Source organism: Monopterus albus, unplaced genomic scaffold (assembly GCF_001952655.1).
Source record: "Monopterus albus unplaced genomic scaffold, M_albus_1.0 scaffold51.1, whole genome shotgun sequence".
Classification (NCBI taxonomy): domain Eukaryota; kingdom Metazoa; phylum Chordata; class Actinopteri; order Synbranchiformes; family Synbranchidae; genus Monopterus; species Monopterus albus.
This window is the reverse complement of record NW_018127931.1, coordinates 312,897-331,757: the sequence shown is the minus strand read 5'-3', so window position 1 is coordinate 331,757 and position 18,861 is coordinate 312,897. Positions and strand designations below refer to the sequence as shown.

The following is an 18,861-nucleotide window of genomic DNA, read 5'->3' as shown; positions in this document are numbered from 1 at the left end:
TCCTGCTCTAATAATGACATTAGAATGTATTAAGGTGGAGATGGTTTTCTAATCATTAACTTGCAGGCTGCTGGTGGAAGTGAAACTTAATACAGAGATCACAGTCCATAGTGAAGTCATCTAGACCCCAGATAACTCCAGATTCTATTCTTTCTTTTTCTATAAAAACATCAATTTAATCATAAGAGGGGAAAAAAAGCTCCTCATAACAAAGTCTCAATTCATTCCTCTGTGTTTTGTTGAGAGAATAAAGCCAGACATGGGCTTTCAATATTGACATTATTGTATATGAGAGACAGCAAACCATTATCATTGGCATTTTCTACACTTCGCTGATTCTCTCTCTCTTGGGTTCTGCTCGTTTCCACACTGAATAAGCCAGCACGCTCAATAATTCACCAATTCTCTCCTTGGAGAGCTGAACATGCATTGTAACAGAGGGGCATAGTGTGACAGTAATGACATGGCTGTAGCAGTTGTGTGTATATATATATATAGTGTGCAATAGAGTAATGAGGCTTCGGTCAGTTGTTGCTGGGGCCTGCTAACTTGCCGGTTGAGGGCTGTGCTGCTCTGGGCAAGCGTCTGTGATCTCATAGCGCTCAAATGCTTCTCCTCTTCACCACTTGATCAACTTATAGCTCAACCTGCTTCTGTCTCTCTTTATTGCTTTCTTTCTTCCTTCACCCTCTGCTGTTCTTCAGATTAGGGAAATGCAGACTTTAAATGAGCGGCTTTGTGATTACAAGTTGCATCAGTGCTGGCATGGCATGCAAATGTAATGAGATAGAGGGAGAAAAGCAATGTTAGCTGGTGGAAGTCAAATTACGAAAGAAGAAAAGGTGACAAAGAGAAAGAGAGAGGACCAATGTTATTAGAGGAAATGAGAGTGAGTGAGTTGACAGAGGTACACGGAGAAAAAGAGAGAGAAAGGCAGGCATCTTGAAGGCAGTGGTCACACCTGTCACATCCCATTTATCTAATCTAGCGCCTACTTAAAACAGCGACACTCTTTTTTTCAAGAAAGATGTTGTGCAAACAAAACAAACAGAACACGAATACTGGAGGGAGATGAGAGGGGAAGGAGGGACTGGGGGAGAGAAGGTTGGGGGTTGAGGGGTTGTCAAATCTCTTTGCTCTGCCGGAAAGCTGCCAGGGAGATGTCATCTCACTGTGTCCAACAATGAAGGTCATTTCCCAGTCAAAGAAAATTAGGAGGGAGCTGTGGCTTCTTCAAAGACCTGGTAGGGCCCATGACATTCTGTGTGTGTGAAGTCAAACAGACAGTCTTATCTCAAAGGCAACTTAAATGGCTTTTTTTTCCCCCTATCAATCTCCCAGCATATAATCCATGCACCACACTGGCGATTTGCGCTGCAAAGTCCAAGACAGACGAATCAAAAAGACAAGATGAGACAGATTGTGTATTGTAGACTGGTGTCACTCAGCTGGGTGTGCAATGAAATGTTTCTTTGCTCCTGCACTAACCCAGGTTGTAAAACTTTTCTCATCAACATGCATTTATTCATAAGTACAACCAGAAATTCTGGATACTGTAAACGTTCATGTCCTCCTCTCATTGCATGTGTGTGAGCATGTTTCTGGCATATCTTTGCCCTATATGTGTGACACTGTGAGCGCACATAGCCTGTAGGTATGTGTGTGTGTGTAAATGTGTGAGTGCCTGCATATATGTATTTATAAGCACTGGATGTGGCAGGCTGGCAGTGTGGGAGGTTCTGCCTTTAGTTTGCAGATGTCAATTCTCTTCCAAATGACTGGAACAAAGTAAAATTTGCACCTCGCTCTCTTTATCCTTTTACTGCCTCTGCAATGGAACCGAATTAAACAACTTTTGTCTTCTTAAGCTCATCTGTGAGGGAAGGTTGGTTTAAAAACACTTAACTCTTGCCAGAAAAAGAGGGGGAAAAATCCAAATGCATTTTTTTCCTGCAGCCAGCACAGATGCCACTGTTCATGTTCTGTTTTTTTTTTTTTTAATTTCTGTGTCTTCTTCCCATCCTCCTTCTCAGTTGCCCAACAGAAAAACTCTCTCTCTCTGCTGTAGTCTGACATGTCTCGGGCTGTGCAAGGTGTATGTGTGAAAAACAATATTTGATGCTTGGCATGCCGTCGTAGATCAAGGCACAGACAATGTGGCAGTAAGAAGAACAGGAAACAGCTGCTCATCTAAAATACATGCATAAGACTTAGCTCAATGCCAGAGCTGCCAATCTTCATGACATACACTTAACACACCTCTGATGCTCTGCCAAACACACACACACACACACACACAGAAAATCCCTTTACATGCCATGGCTAAACACAGACATTGTCAGATTAATATTCTGACCCTCTCATGTACATAGGTAGCTGGGAAGGACAAAAATATAGACACCTCTAAATATAATGTAGTCCGGTACAACACCACCTTTAACTATGAAAAAATTGAAACATCCTGAGTGTCATAAACACAGATGTGGAAGGGTTGCATTGAATTACATATAATTGTATAGGTGTACCTAAGTGGCTGATATACACACACATTTATTAATGTTGGAATGGGACAATAAAAGTATTTATTTTAGTATACTGAATTATTTTTGTATATTACATATCAGTGCTTACATAAAAACAAAATAATGCCATTTAGTTGTTAAGAAACTCTAATATCCTAATTCTAACAGGCAAATCTAAATTATTGTCCAAGAACTGCACACTTGCCCTTTACTTAAATAAAAACATGCAGCTGTATGTTTCATTTTTTTTAAATGGCCATTTGGCTAAAATTTCTGCCAGTATATTTTACCACAACCCCTCGCTGACAGGCAAGCGTGTGTTGATTCATTAGTACATCACTGGCATGAGAAATTAAGTGTGACCACTGTGTCACAAGACTGCTCAATGATTGTGTTAAATCTGTCAAATTCACATGAACACACACACGCACACACAGTCACACATACAGATTACAAAAAAAGAGGGGAAGAGAGGGCTTGTAGAGGAAAATGAATAAGAAATAATGCCGGATGAAATATCTTTATAGTTTCCATCGTGTTAGCGTGCATCTCGCTTGTTAATGAAATAATTAGTGTTTGTCCATTAACACATTTATGAGAGAAGATGCTTCCTTCAGCCTGATGTGAAAACATTTTTTCTCCAAGGATGTGCAAAACACAAACATAAAAACCCTGAATAAAAGAAAGTAATTAAATAAAAATCTGTGCTTATACTATTGACTTAAATACATTTTCGCATATATTTACTGGGGACTTAGATTGTGTTTCCATCCTTTATAAAGTTAAAAACACACCCTTTTATAACTGTGGTTGCATCATAACTGCATTCAGTGTTGACTGGCTGACCTCACTGAACTACTGTTAAAATCCTTCCCATCAAACATTTGAACTGAGCTGCTTTCAACCAATCAGGGTCCAGCTGCATCTTGAGAACTCCACATTCAGTAAGAACACCCTTTTAGCTAAACTACATTCATTTGCAAGCCATTATGATCAGGACTATTCTTACTCAGGGCCAGGGTTTGTACAGAAACAAAACTTTTAAAAAGTGAATAATAATCTCACACATTTCAGGCTTTTAAAATACTGTATATGCAAGTGCTGTTTTTATTCTCTGTGTGTGTGTGTGTGTGTGTGTGTGTGTGTGTGTGTGTGTGTACAGCTGCATCAAGCAGGTAAAGTGGCCAGGCCAAAGTTGAATGGGCAGGCAGGGCAGGCGGGATGAAGAGGTCAGTGTGTAACTGAACACTTCTTAGCCGCCGTGGTAATTTGCTATGACAAGATAAAGCTGTAATCCCCTCCACCCTCCTACTTACTCTCCTTTGCTGCCTCACTTCCAAGGCAACTGGTCACCAATGAGACATTTACTTCCCCCTATCATGTTACGACAATAGCCCTGAGAGCTGAGAGAGAGAGAGCCCCCACCCCACACCCTTAGAGTCCCACCAACATTCACACCTTGCTGTAAATTTCTGTCTCTATCTTTCTCTTCACCCACTCTTTGTGAAAGGATTGCCACTGTAACCCCCCCCCCCCCCCCCCACACCAACCAACACCATACAACATGTCAAGCAGGCAGTATGATAAGCCACTTAATAATCCATATCAACTATCTTCCCATCCCTCCACTCCAAAACAACAAGTCCATTGCAAACACACACATCAACACTGTCTTCCTCCTGTCACCAAGTAATGACCCGGAAAGCAGTCGTGTGTCATTTTGAATATATATAAGAAAATTTCAAAAGAGGTCAGTTCATATTAAGCCAAGGAGGAACAGTGAACAGACCAAAATCACAACAAAATATTAATGATAGTAATGTTTATATATTCTTGTATTTTGTATAAAGTTAATATAAAAGATAAATCTAGCTAAACAAACCAGGAATAATCTAATCAAAGTCTTTAAAAACGTCAGATAACCTGACACACGTGTGCGTGCGTGCTTGTGTGTGTTTATTTGTGTGTGCATGGTCCCAGGACTTTGGTTTACAGTTGGTACCTGCCACACATGCAGAGTCCACCGTGGGAAGGGCCTGCAGGCTAATCAGTGTTAATGACACAATTAGCTTTCTGTTATAGCTCCTAAGCACTGTTTCATTGTTTTACAGCATGTGAGCATTTGCTGTCAGTATGGGGGGAAAGGTCAACGGTTGTTATCGGTGCTGCTTTGACAAAGTGTGTATTAAGGCGAGGACATAGACACAGTGCATCACACACAAAGTGAAAAAGCACTGTAAAGAGAACCAAATTATTTAACAAATGCCATGAAACCTTACTGACATGTTTCTCATGATGGTGGAAAGTCAACATTTTCTTACCTTTACATGATAAAAAAACAACTGCTAAGCAATGCACACAGTACAGGCAATACATGATACCCTGTACTATCACATAATCACACTTATGTACTGAACATGCTTTATAAATTACACCACATGTATAGAATGTGTAGTGACATGCAGAAAACCAGAGTCATCTTAAAATGCACATATACTGTAGCTGTGTACTCGCACACACATCAGAGAGAAGTTTACAATAAGCCCATATACTGCAGGACCTACACTAATATTTAACACGAATCACACAGAAGGTGCAACTGTACAAATACATACACATGAATGTGCTTACAAATACAGAGCCATATACATTCAGCACTGCCACGCAGTGTTACACTTCATTCTGACAAAAATGACTCACTGCAATAGCTCACATTTTGCAGTCACGCAACTGTGCATCAAATTGGCTCAAGGCAGCGGCTGGTGGCACACACATAAAAGCAAAAACACATGTGTAACCCAACAGCAGCTTCCAACCTTCACTTTTGGGAAAAAAAAAATCTTCCACCTCCTATCGCAAAACAGTTTTTCACTCACAAAGAAAGTTAATTTCTGTTTCTTTAGAAATCAAAGTCTTTTCATGTCCTCTGAATCACCAAACAAATATCCAGATATTTTGTTTGATTTTTTTGAGCTCCAAACAGTGTTTCATTTTGGGGTCTAAAAGGTAACTATACAGTACAAGTCAGCACACCAGAATCAAAAGAGTTTCAGATCCACAATGTATATGGAATAATTTCCTTTTCAATAAGCAAAAACATTTGTGTGCTTGTCCAGAAATTATTGGAAATTCCATAAAAGCAACACAATTCTTATTTTTTTGAATAAAATTCATTCTCAAAATGACAATAAACAGGATCAGTGAGGTTAATTTCTAGCTGAGTACATTCAGAAGATTAAAATATTCTTTAGCAGAAGTTGTAATTTACTATTACACAGGTGCTACCTAATTCTACAGGAAGCCTATAGGGTTACGCTTGTCCTCAGCACTGACTATCCCTATTTAATGCTGCAGGTCAGGATTATTGTGAACATAATCTGATCTGGGGTCTGTGCCCTGGACGTCACTTTCAACCACGAACCTCTCAAACACACACAAGCAGATGGCTTTATGGGAAGGAATGCCAAGGACAGAGAGCCAAAGTAGCTAGAGAGATGAAGGCCAAGAGGCAAGTGATGAGGTGCACCGGTAGATGTATTTTAAGGCCTACCTTCAAACTCAGCACCTCTTTGTTTGACATCATAGGAAAATCAAAAGAAATCAGCCAAGACCTCAGAAAAAAAGTGGACCTCCACAAGTCTGGTTTATCCTTGGGAGCAATTTCCAAACACCTGAAGGTACTATGTTCATCTGTACAAATAATACTATGCAAGTGGGACATGGGACCATGGGACAAATCACCCATCATACTGATTAGGAAGGAGCCACATTTTGTCACCTAGAGATGAAGAGGCTTTGGTCCGAACAGTAAAAATCAGTCCCAGAACAACAGCAAAGGACCTTGTGAAGACACAGTAAAACAAGTCTGATATCAACATAACCTGAAAGGCTGCTCCAAGACTGCCGTGAAAAAGCAAGACTATGGTTTCCAGCTGCACATAGGGGCAAAGATCTTACTTTTTGGCCATAATCACCATCATGTCTGGAGGAAAAAAAGGGGGGGAGCCTTACAACCTGCAGAACACCATCTCAATCGAGAAGCACGGGGGTGGGAGCACTGTGATGTGAGAGTGCTTTGCTGCAGGATGAACTGGGGCACTTCAAAAAAGATGGCATCATGAGGAAGGAAGATTACATGGATATATAGAAGCAACATCCCAAGACATCAACCAGGAAGTTAAAGCTTAGTTGAAAAATTGGTCTTCCAAATGGACAATGACCTCAAACTTACTTCCAAAGTTGTGGCAAAATGGCTTAGGGACAACAAAGTCGAGGTATTGGAGTGGCCATCACAAAGCCCTGACCTCAATCCAATAAAAAAATTTGTGGGCAGAACTGAAAAAGCGTGAGCAAGCAAGGAGGCCTACAAACCTGATTCAGTTCCACCAGTTCTATCAGGAGGAATTGGCTAAAATTCCAGCAAATTACAGTAAGAAGATTGTGGAAGGCATCCCGAAGTATTAAACAATTTAAAGGCAATCCTACCAAATACTAACTGAGTGTATGTAAACGTCTGACCTACTGGGAGTGTGATGAAAGAAATAAAAGCTGAAATAAATCTTTTTCTCAACTATTATTTACTTCACATTCTTAAAAAAAAGTAGTGATCCTAACTGACCTAATGCTGGGAATGTTTATAGGATTAAATATCAGGAGTTGTAAAAAAACTGAGTTGAATTTGTATTTGTCTAATGTGTATGTAAATTTTTAACTTCAACTGTATGTCTAAGGAACATAAAAACCTTATTGATGCGACAAAAAATATTGATAGTGCAAAGCAAAATAAGTACATATTTATAGATCTTTGTCTATTTGGAGGATAATCATGGTCCAGGTTTTTGGAACTACAGTTCCATAATGCTTTGGAGGATGTAAACAAGGAGCATAATGTTACCATATAAGAAATGTTTGTATCCTAGAAGCTGTAGAGTGTGATATCAGTGACAGCCGCTGGATGCTGGCTCCAAATAATTCAGATCCAAAAAGTATAGGAACTACTCTAAGTTGCTCCAAAGACAACCCATATATGACATCATGCCCTGCTATGGTCACTTTAGGCTGCTCAGTATGGTGCCTATTGATATTACTCAGAGAAAGAGTGCAATTGTTAAGAAAGACTAAGAGGAAGGGAAAACCTTTATTTAGAGATTGTATTTAGCCAATTGAGTTTTTTAATAAAAATAAACATGGCACATTTTTATGGAAAGTTTTCAGTAGAGATAAAGTTTTCTAAATGGTGGGTTACGATGCAAACCTATTCCAAAGCATGACCCTGAGCCAGCACACAAGAAACCCATCACCCATAGTATTGCCCTGAGAAACAATAAGTGACACTGAACTATCCTTACTGTGTTGGGGGGGCTGTCCAAGTTGCGGCTGGGGGGCGAGCGAGGGGACACCTTGCCACAGTAGGAAGCCAGGGGGAGGTGGATGACACCACCTAGCCCCTCACTCTCCTCGTCCTCCACTCTCTGTCTGCTGGTTGCCATGGTTACCTCTCCATCTGTCCCCCCATATGGAGAGGCTGGTCGCTTGGAAGACATCCTAGAAAAAAGGAGGAGAAGGGAGACAGAAAGACGGGGAGAGAATGAAAAGGGGGAGGAAGAGTGAGTAATACTCAAAAAATTATATATCAGGTCAGCTACTGGAGTTATATGATGGTGACAACAGAGTATGAAGGTTTCTGTGGATAAAACTACTTCCTGTAAACTCCTGGTTAGTCTGAACCAATCACTTTAACCTACTTTGCTGTGTGTTTACTCTCAGTAAAACACCAAATCCCACCAAAATTATTAACCTGTCCCATTCTCTTTCTTCCCTGCTCTCTGGATTAGCACATTCAGAGCTCTCGCAATGCAACTCCACACAATATCCCCTTCAGTCAGTTTGTGAGTTTGGAAGACCTTCAAACACACTCTCAGGTCTTACATTATGTTTACCATGGGGGCCATTCAATGTTCACGTTTCCAAAAGACGGGGCCATTACTGCAAATGGAGCCCGCTTGCACTGGCATTATAGAGGAAATGACCAAGTCTTGACAATGGGCTTTCAGACAAACACAGAGTGGGAAAGAGAGAAGTAAAGAGAGACTGAGAGTGAGAGCAGTGTGTACAGTGACAATAACATGTTTATGAAAACCTCTGGACAATAGAGGAACTCGAGGAAAATAGCTAGCAACACAAGGGCCCTGCTGTTTGCATTTGTTACTGTGGATTTGTTCCCTTGAAAAGAAGGAAGAGAATATAAAGCCACATCTATTAGGTGAATTCTGTCTCTCACAAGGTAAATTTGCCTCTCTGTACTTCACCTGAATAGGTATGCAGTGACTATGTGGCAGTAATAGAATTTAATGTGGTCCTCAGTATCACCCTGAGTGCTTTCAGATGCACCTGTCAGCCTTGAAGCCACTGCGACTATGACCCTGGGTAATAGGCTACATAACACTCACTTGCACAGAAGCAAAGCATGACAGGGATGGAGGTGTGGATGGAGGGACTGTGAAAATTTGACTGTAAACTCTAATTCTTTCTTTCCCTTTGATTTCACAAGTTGCTTTCTGCATTTCTTTCACCGAAGCCTACACCATCACATCTACTGTTTATCTTCCACCCGTACCTTGTCTGTCTCTGATTTGCTCTGTCTTCCTCTCTTGAATTCTTTCCCTCTCTCCCCGCTTGTCTCCGGTAAATTGATTACATTCTTGACTCTATTGGATTTCCTCTGGACTGTACATCTGGCAATGTTCCTGGGAGCAGCCCTGCCACTAATTCATTGCTTATTTACCTTATGACAGTGGAAAAGCAAACAATATTGAGTGCTGCTCACTGGAGGCAATGAGGAGAGCGGCATGCTAAGATACACAACATGCAGTGTTATGATATTGAGGGGAAGGTTACGGTCAAAATCAAATAACCTCTGCTGATAAAAGAATAAAAAGGCAAAATTTCCACCATAGTCATGTAATTTAATTACCTTTAATTGTGTTTGGAAGATTTTGCCTGTGAGATTTCTAGACCTTACAGATAATCTAATAATTTAAACCAGTTTTAAAAATATGCATATTGCTGAAAAACTATCTCCAAAATATTTTGAGGAACACAGAAAAATATTTCTTTCTTCATATGATTTGGAGTTTCAGTGAGCTTTTTGTATGATTTTGTCAAGATTGGATCTGGTACAATATTGCTGAACAAGTTAAAATAAGCATTAAAACATATGACGGTGTACAGAAAATAAATGTGCAAACACATAAACAGACATGTAAAGAAGTCAAGAGAGTGGAATGTGTATCTGCAGCTGATTTCTTTATCTGGTGCTCTTGGACACTATCTATCTGGGCTTGCTCAGCAAAAACCAAGGCCATAATTGATCGGGAAAGGTTCTCTATTTGTTTGGATGATATAAGAGTTCAAGTTCATTAATCCAATTGATATTAACATTAAAACTCACTTGAGATAGCATTTATGATACCAATGATAAAATGACTGAGCAGAAAAGCTGTGTCTCTGTGTGTGTGTGTGTGTGGTTTCTATTCAGTGGTTCCTACCCAACGCAAGCAGCAGGCCCAGCTGTACAAACTGCAGGGCTTTGAGACACGCGGTGCACACACACACACACAAACGTGTACATAGACAGAACAGAGACCCTAACACTGCAGGTCTGTCTTCATCACTGCCTGTTTACTTTACCTCCTTTAACTCCCTTACACTGAGGCCTTTTGTTTCAGACACCCAAACACACACACCTTCCCTTGGGTCATGCTCACCTCTACCTAACCGTGACCTCTGCACAAAGCTGGGGTCAGCTTTGAATCCTCTAACTTTATTAATGTTGCAATTTGGCTCAGTTATAAAAACAACTTGGAAAGCAATGTAGATTTTTAATTTAGTTTTTACAATTTTATTGTTCATCTTTTAGCCACAGTAGCCACAGAGACACATCTACAACAAATGGACAGGCAATTCATACTCACTGTTACACATAAACACAGGAAGGAACACAGATACTCAAAAACCTTGGGAGCCAGAGAGAGCGTTTGACTTTCAGTGGCAAACATTTTATTTTATTATTCTTTTTGCTATATTTTGCCCTCTTCTTCTTTTCCTCCCTCCACTCCTCTTCACACCCATATATCCCACTCCCCAGCTCTACTACTCCTTCCTCAGAAGTGGGTGTCTATGTCTGGAGAAGCAGCTCACAGTTCTTCTCTTGGTATAAAGTCCCTCTCTCCCCCCCATTCCCATTTGAAGTTGAATTATGGTACAATTAGGCATGGTGAGTGTGCAGGTTATGTTGGCTACTTCATTTAAAGTTTTGCAGGGCTGATATGCCAGTGGAGACCTGGCGAAAGCCTGTTTGAGAGGAGTGATGTGAGGATTAACAAAGACAAGGTTTTATAAATTGGCAACATAGTCCAGGTTATAATTAGAGAAGATTTGTATAATTTTGCCCCATAACAGTGCCAAACATTGAACACCTCATGGCAAGCACAACACTTACCATAGCTGACAGACAGACATACTGCTGGCCTTTTCTCAATATTTCAAATGACATAATACCATTGCAACAATACTGGCATATATTTTTTGATATACAAATAAAATTAGTGAGTAAACTTTAAAATTTTAATCTGCTGTTTTCTTCTGTCCACCTTTAAACTCCCATTTGTGTTGGAAGAACCACATATACACACACGCATGCACACACACACACAACTGAAAGCGCTAAACTGAGATTAGAATGCCACTTCCCTTTGGCTTTTTGATGATTAGCGTCTCCTGAACTAAGACCCTCTCATATCACATATGTTCACTGCTTCTAAGTTACTAATCGGACAGCGACGGACATCCATTACCGGGCCAAATAATCACCATCGATAGTGGTTAACCCTTTTCCTGACCGTCACTTACTGCAATCAACACACTGGCTCTGTGCTGGCACATCAGCAGCAGCAATCTTATGCACATGCAAGCATGTTTAAATACAAACAGTGAGCACACAAGTGAGGGTGCTCACACATGCAAAACACTTCAAAAACCACACACATATAAATCAAACAAATTAAGCAAAATAGGGGCAAAGATTTGTTTCCGCTTCAGTGAGGAGTTGGGGAAACTAAAGCAGCTGTTGTAGAAATGTCACAGGCTATCACACACACACACACACACACACACACACATGCAGCCACTCACTCACAAATACTCGGCTCTCTCGCTCTGTGTGTCTGGCTGCTAACATAATCATGGTGCAACTGCTCTTGTTAACTCCTCTACTCAGAACAAGCTTTCAGGGAGCGTGGGAGCCTCCTCTGGAGAATTCCACAGTAAAGTGTGTGTGCTTCTATGTAAGTGTGTGTGCGTGTACATGCAGCTTCTCTTTAAATTATAACCCATTATTTCAACCACTGTACAAACACACCCTACACAGTCAGTCATATCCCTCGTCTACAATAAGCACAGTCAGTGACATTTGGGGGAGGGGGTTCCCGCTGTCTTTGGACTGCAAAGAACGTCCTGTCACTCAAGTGCGGGTGATTTTTGTGGAAACGGGAGTTATCTTTGTAACTGTTCTCTGAGGGAATGGAAGCACATATCAAAACAGTTGAGCGGAATATGCCTTTTAGATAAGGAGCCCAAGGCGTTTTGCCTCCGAAGAGCCGACTGCAACATTTACATCCATGACACCTCAGGCGAGAATTTAAAACAAATGTTTCCCTCACTGTTGTGCTATCGCTCCCTTTATTGCCATGACTTTTTTTCCTTCTCTCTTTTTCCATCTCACTGCATTTCCTATTCTCAGCTTTCAAAACAATTTCTACTTCTCTTTGTATCTCAATCGCTCCATCACACTCTCTTGAACTTATTTTAACATTGTCTGTCCTACTGTATTGCTCTTTCCACCTCTCTGTCTTGTTGCCTCTCTCTCCACCAGTGTTGTCTTACTTACTGTTCCCTCTTTACACAATCAGCTGTTTGTAAGAATGTCGCTCCATCCCTTTCCTCCTTTCCCTCCTCCATCTTTCTTTGTGCAGACTCTTAAGGATATTGCCTAATATCTATTTATAGGCTGTCCTTTTGAACAGTGGGAAGAGAGGGGTAGCAACAGAGAGGAAAGGCTGAGATGGATGGATAAAGGCCTTGTAGAGGGAGTCACTGATATTCCCTTTTCCCTTGGTGTGGCTCTGTTACATTAGAGCACTGGATATTCTTGATGAGGACATTATGAACTTCTAAGCATAAAAGTTGAAAAGATTCTTTAAACATTTTGATATAAAAATAATGACATCATAAAGTAAAATGATTCAGCTTTTTAGATTTGATGTAAAATGCCACCTGACCTTTCCCTTATGACTTTGAAGTAAATAGTGTGTAACAGGGAGAAAATGTGAGTACAGTGCCTGTCTGTATATGCACATATACACAGAGACACACCCTTCCAAACAAAAACACAAAGGCGCAGACACACAATTCAGTCTCACACACACAAAGCATCCTCTGTGAGGTGCCCTAAATCGACAGCCGACAGCCCAAACTGTTTTCTGTCCAACTTAACCACAAAAGGCAATAACACACAACCTAATGTTACTGCTGTTAATCACACACTCCGGAGAGACAGTCGTGTTGTGTGGGAGTGTGTGTGTGTGTGTGTAGAGAGAGCAAAGAGGGTGGGTGCAGAAGACATGGGCTAACTCATGTGGCCTCTGGGACTACCTCTCACTCCCTTACTCTTTTTCTGCCTGTCTGCCTTCCTCATTCATCCACCCAAAGGTTTAGTCACCAGCGAGATATCATTACACATACATTCCTTGCCATGTTTTCAGCTTTTTTTTACTCTTTAAAACCTTATTTATGTCTTGACAATGAGTCACCATTGACATTTTAATAGGAAAGAAAGGATGGAGAATATAGAGGAAGGAATGAATGAAAAGAAAAAGGAAAAGTTTTCTGTCTATTAACTCGAGGTGGGTTTGTTGTCATCAGCTGAAGGCCAAGTGAACTCAGCTCGTGGGAAAATCTTGCTCTAGAAGAAAGGAGAAGAGAGGCAGAAAGAGAGAGTTGGAGGAGGAGAAGGAGGGTGAAAAGAGACAGACGGAGAGAGGAAAAATGCATCCGGCGGATGGCGGCCCCGCTCCCCTGGTGTTTTGTGAGGGGGAGACGCTGCTTGTTTATTGAGCGAGGGACAGTGTTTTTCTATTGTTGTGCCAGGCCACTATTTGTGCTGCATTTGTTAAGCAATCCATAAAGGAGTCGCAACATTTGTCTCACTGTCAGCGACTTAGCCTGCCCCTGTAAACTACACACACACACACACACACACACACACAACAATATATACATGCAAAGATAGGAGCTTATTCTCTCATATAAATTACAACACACAAATAAGCACACACACTCTCAGCTGGCCTCTTTCTTTTGTACCGCACTTTGAAACTCTCCTACCTCAGTCCAAATGGTCTCCTCCTTTTTCTTATGACCCCCCACCCCCTCCCTCCCCCTCACTCTCTCCCCCTCTAGCTTCTCTTTCTCTCTTTCCATCCCTCCCTACCTGAAAGGACAGAGGTTTCATTGTAGCACTCTGGGAGGGCGCTACAAGCCTCTAACACTGTCTGCTATTGTAAATTGGAAGGATGGTAAGCATGGTATATGTGTGTGTGTGTGTATGTGTGATTGAGACAGAGAGAGACTCATAGATGGCTGAAGAAATGGATAAAGAAAAGATGCAGAGAGAAAAAGGGGATATGAAGTGAGAAGAGTAAAATCATGGATAAACACACACACCGCTGGAGTTTTTCCTGCTCTGTTGACAATGCAATACCTTCATCTGACCTTTGACCCATCCCCTGTGACCTCATGTCATATGACCAGACTAGTTAGCCTGGAAGAACACCTCTGAGAGCCTCCCTCTGTCTGCCACACACTTTCTCTCTCTCTTCCCAGTCACTTTGACCAATCTGTCTCTTTCATCCCAACCCCCTCTCCACCCATAAACAACAACAACAAATGCAGCATAATATTCTCCCTCTCTTCTTCCATTTGGAGAGGATCAGCTGATTGCACTGGGTTGGGAAATTGTTGTGAGAGCTAGTTGGAGGGGTGAGGGTGTGCTGAGAGAGGGGAGGAAGTGGGGTGAAGGAGGAGGTTGTGGGGGTTAGCATTCTCCTCTGGTATTTTTCTGTCTGTTGTTGTTCCTTTCCTTTTCTTTCGTTTTGCCCCCCTCTTGCTCTCTGGATGGAGACATGGTTATCAAGGCTCTCCGGGGATAGACAATATGGCCCAGACAATGGCCTCCAGTCCCAGAGGGTGGGGGGGGGGGGTTGGACAGGGGCAGAATGGCACATTAGTTTGCAGAGCACGGACACTCTACTCAATTACTCTACTCTCTCTCCTTCACACACACACATTCTCTCATTCCTCAAACACACACACCACTTTAATCTCACCCTTTTAAATGAAGTACAGCGATACTTAAACTGGATGCAGCACTGCTCACTTAAATTGGAAACAAGTTTTTATCATCAACCACAAGAGTTTCTCTCAGCAAAAACTGTCCATACTTTTAGATTTCAAAATAAAAGTCAATAATTATTCAAATAAATACAAATAAACAGTAATGGAAAATGAATTCAGATTTAGTAGAAGTAGCTGTACACTATAAATATAGTCCATCTTCAATTACAAAGACTGATTTAAGTATTAGAAGTGTGGTCAGGAAAATCTAGTTTTAAAAGTAAAAGTGCTCATTATTCAAAATGATATTTTTTTATTATTATATTTGTACTGATGCATGTGATGCAAGTAGCATTTTACAATTGCAGTGGATCAAATATGGAGCTAATTCTAACTACTTCATGTAGTATTGGTTTGTTTAATCTAAAGCAGCATATTACATACAGAAAGGCATTGTAAAATAATAATTTGAAAAAATGAACTATAGTTTTAAAGTAAATGTAGCAAAAAATATAATTCTGAAATGTGATAAAGTACAAGTATAAAAAGCACAATATAATACTCAAGTAAATCACAAGTACGTGACAATTATATTTAAGAGCAGAATGTGACTAAAAATACTTTCACCTCTGAAAATAAATCATATTTACAAATTGAAAAACTGTCAATGAAATGCAATAAAATCCTTCAGGCTGCTGCTGCCGTCTCTGCTGCTGATTGCGACGCGGGCAATGTCAGATTCTGTCTAAGTGTGTCCTGCTTAAACTGTTCAAAGTGTTGACACATCCACTGTTGTTGACCCAAGTCAAATGCACCAATACAATACAATACTTACAAACACCCCAATAAACGAAGGGGGCAAATGGAGGGGTGTGAAAATCCACCACTGCCTTTAAATCACATTGACAGAGACCTCTTCCTATCCTCCCTCCTCCTTCTTCACCCCATCAACTCCCCCCACATCCCCCTGCTTCAAGTTAGACACTCACTTTTCTGTAACCCCACTTCTTCTTCTTCTACTCCTTCTTCTTGTCCATCGTCAAGGAATGTGTCAGTTTGACCACATCATTTCTATTCCCTTCGTCTCTTCATGCACTTTCATATGCTTCTTTTCTCTGTCTTTTCCCTCTGTGCTTTGATTGCTTTGGCTTTCTCTGTGCGTATATTTCTGTTCTGTTTGTGCGAACAGATGAGGCCGTGTTAGCGAAGGCAGTCTGTTTCCACTATTTTCAGCTTAGGGTGGAAATTCTGACACACAGTCAAGTGCTCAGAACCAAAAAACTATTCAAATCATCAAAACAATAATTAGAATATAAAATCAGAGTATACATTTAAGAGCTTAAGATGAAGAGACAAGAAACATATCAACAAGACTTTTGTTGGCTTAGAGCAAATGACAATAAACATTTATGTTAACCTTTTTAGGTCACTCATTCTGCACACAAATACAAAAATAAAAAATGCCAGCAATGATTTCTCTCTTTTAAAATAAACCTTCTAAAACTCTGCCAAACTTCTTCATAGGCAATTTTCAGTCAAAAGTGGCTTCAAGTGAATTTTACCAACCGTATGATTTTAGAAAAAGAGAAGAATAAGAAGAAGAAAAGGGGAAGAAGTGTATAAAAGAAGAGGAAGTGCGATGGCAACATGAAGAAGAAGCATGGCTAAAGGAGGCGAGCGGACACTTACAGAGATGCAGGAACCGAGAGCATCGCGACCATCAAGGCTGAAGCGCACACACACTGGCAACTTGCACACCCTCCGCTCGGCAGAGAGACTAGCGCTTCTACACACACTTGAAACACACACACACAGAATGGAAGATACCCCTCTCTCCCTCACACACATCCCTCTACATATGAACACACACACACACACACACACACACACACACACACACACACACATGTGGCCAGAGCCACAGTGATGGAGTGCATTACTGAAAAGCAAGAGTTTTAAGTGCTCTCCTCCTAAATCATTGTAATCCCTGCATTTATCTCCATATATTCTGCTTTTCTGTGTAATCCTTAAAATTTGTAATTCCTCCTAGCTGTTATCTTTTTTTCCCCTCAACCACATTGCTGAATTGAACAGTTTATTGAAAACACATTTTTGCCACATCTAAATGTGTTCTTAATTCAAATGGGCCCCCTGAAACCTTCCCCATTCAACCTACCCCGCCGACCTCAGTATATGTCATAACAAAATATTAGCTTCATTGGGCAAAACAGCGCTAATTTAATTCAATAAAAGTCAAGTAGGCAAGGTGAGAGAGAGGCATGTCTGTGTCAGCGTGTATGTTAGTATTAAAATGCTGGGTATTATAACATAATCTCTCCCTCACAGCATTAGCATCAAACAAGCATTATTTCACAGGCAAAAGCAACTTATGTCAACAGTGTGGAAAAAAAGGGGCAAGGTTAGAGGGTTCACACCTCTAAATGAAGTAGGCCCGCGCAAACATCAGAGGACCTCAGTGAGATTAACATTAGCATAAGGCAAGAATAAAAAAAAAACACCATACAGATCGACAATAGGATTACTAAGGGTTTGCATGTATTGAATTTGGATTAAATGAAAAAAAAATTCTATAAGAAGAGTGAAGCAGGAGGGCATGGTGTAAACTATCAGTTTCAGATTTTGAAAAATGATCTGTTTTGGCAGATAGTTCTTAAAGCATTTTAAAATAAACAATTCTCTATGTATTTTGACTTGTTGATAGCAACTTAATATGTTAGGCTGTTAGAGAGAAATAAAAATAGATAAGGTAAAGCAGAAGTAAATAGTTGTGGTGAGAAGTGACAAACTGATGAGGAGAGGATCACGCATTCTGAATTAACACATGCACACTCTTCTCTATATAAGTGTCTCTTTTTCTTACACACGCATATGCACAACCACCCACCCACCCACAAATACACACCACCACTGTTTTTAGCAGTTTGTCTATGAATGAACAGAACTTCAGTCAGGGAAGATGGAGGAAGGAAAAAATAGTTATTTCTGTCACTGCTGGGACAAACACACAAAGAAATACTTACAATGACTGCTTTGCCCCAGCTTTGCATATAGTATCTCACACAAAAGCATCCGAGTCAATCATCAACCCTCCTTTACCATCACTGACTCTGTCGCACACACACATTCTCCTGCCTCAAACTCATCCGACTCACTGAGACAGTTCACATGCTTAACACACACACACACACACACACACACACACACACACACACGCAGAACAAGATCTGCTCTTAACAGTCACCCTTTACCTTATACTCATTTCCTACCTGCACTTTTCCATCCATATCTCTGTCTCTGTCATCTGTACATGAATGTGTGTGTGTGTGTGTGTGTGTGAGGGTGCGTGTGTGTGTGTGAGAAAGCGTCACGTACCTGTTACACTCCTGAGGTAGCTCAGGCTCAGTGAGCATGCTGGAGTAAGGGTCCGTCTCTCTTGACAACAACATAAAACAGTCCCACAATGCTCAGATGAACAAGGTTAGTCTCCCCAAAACAAGACGGGATAGAAGTGATCCTTCAACCTCTCTCACACACACACACTGCTGATTCTCTCTCTCTCTTTCTGTGTTCCTCTCTCTCTCTCTATACTCTCACACTTTGAGCCTCACACCCTCTCTATCTGCCTCTGTCCCTCCTCTTCTCCCTCCCTCTCTAGGCTCAGTCCTTAAAGGGCCAGCAGCAGAGTGGCGTTCTCTTTTACTCAGTGTATGTGTGTGTGAGACAGTGTGTATGTGTCTGTGTGAGCAGAGGGGAGGGACCGTTTGACCAGAGGGCTCATCACTCCCTGAGTGCAAATGCACAGCAGTGCTGCCCCCTTCCTCAGGTACATCTCTCTCTTTGTCACAATGTGGATTTCCAGCCAGCTGTT

At 41.0% G+C, this 18,861-nt stretch overlaps 1 protein-coding gene across 9 annotated transcripts in view; it reads right to left on the bottom strand.

The window, feature by feature from the left end:
- The window catches only part of sox5 (SRY-box transcription factor 5), a 101,975-nt gene extending 83,416 nt beyond the window's left edge, over positions 1-18,559 (bottom strand). For 7 of the 9 annotated variants that reach the window (XM_020601382.1, XM_020601383.1, XM_020601384.1 and 4 more), the window contains exons 1-2: positions 18,366-18,559; positions 7,871-8,066 (exon numbers count right to left, since the gene is read on the bottom strand). In XM_020601382.1, the coding sequence (XP_020457038.1) occupies positions 7,871-8,066; positions 18,366-18,439 (270 nt within the window). In that variant the 5' untranslated portion in view covers positions 18,440-18,559. Of the gene's footprint in view, positions 1-7,870; positions 8,067-16,661; positions 16,730-18,013; positions 18,100-18,365 lie in introns of those variants that run through there. The other 2 variants (XM_020601387.1, XM_020601386.1) reach the window with 2 other exon arrangements.
- Positions 18,560-18,861: the final 302 nt, after the last annotated feature.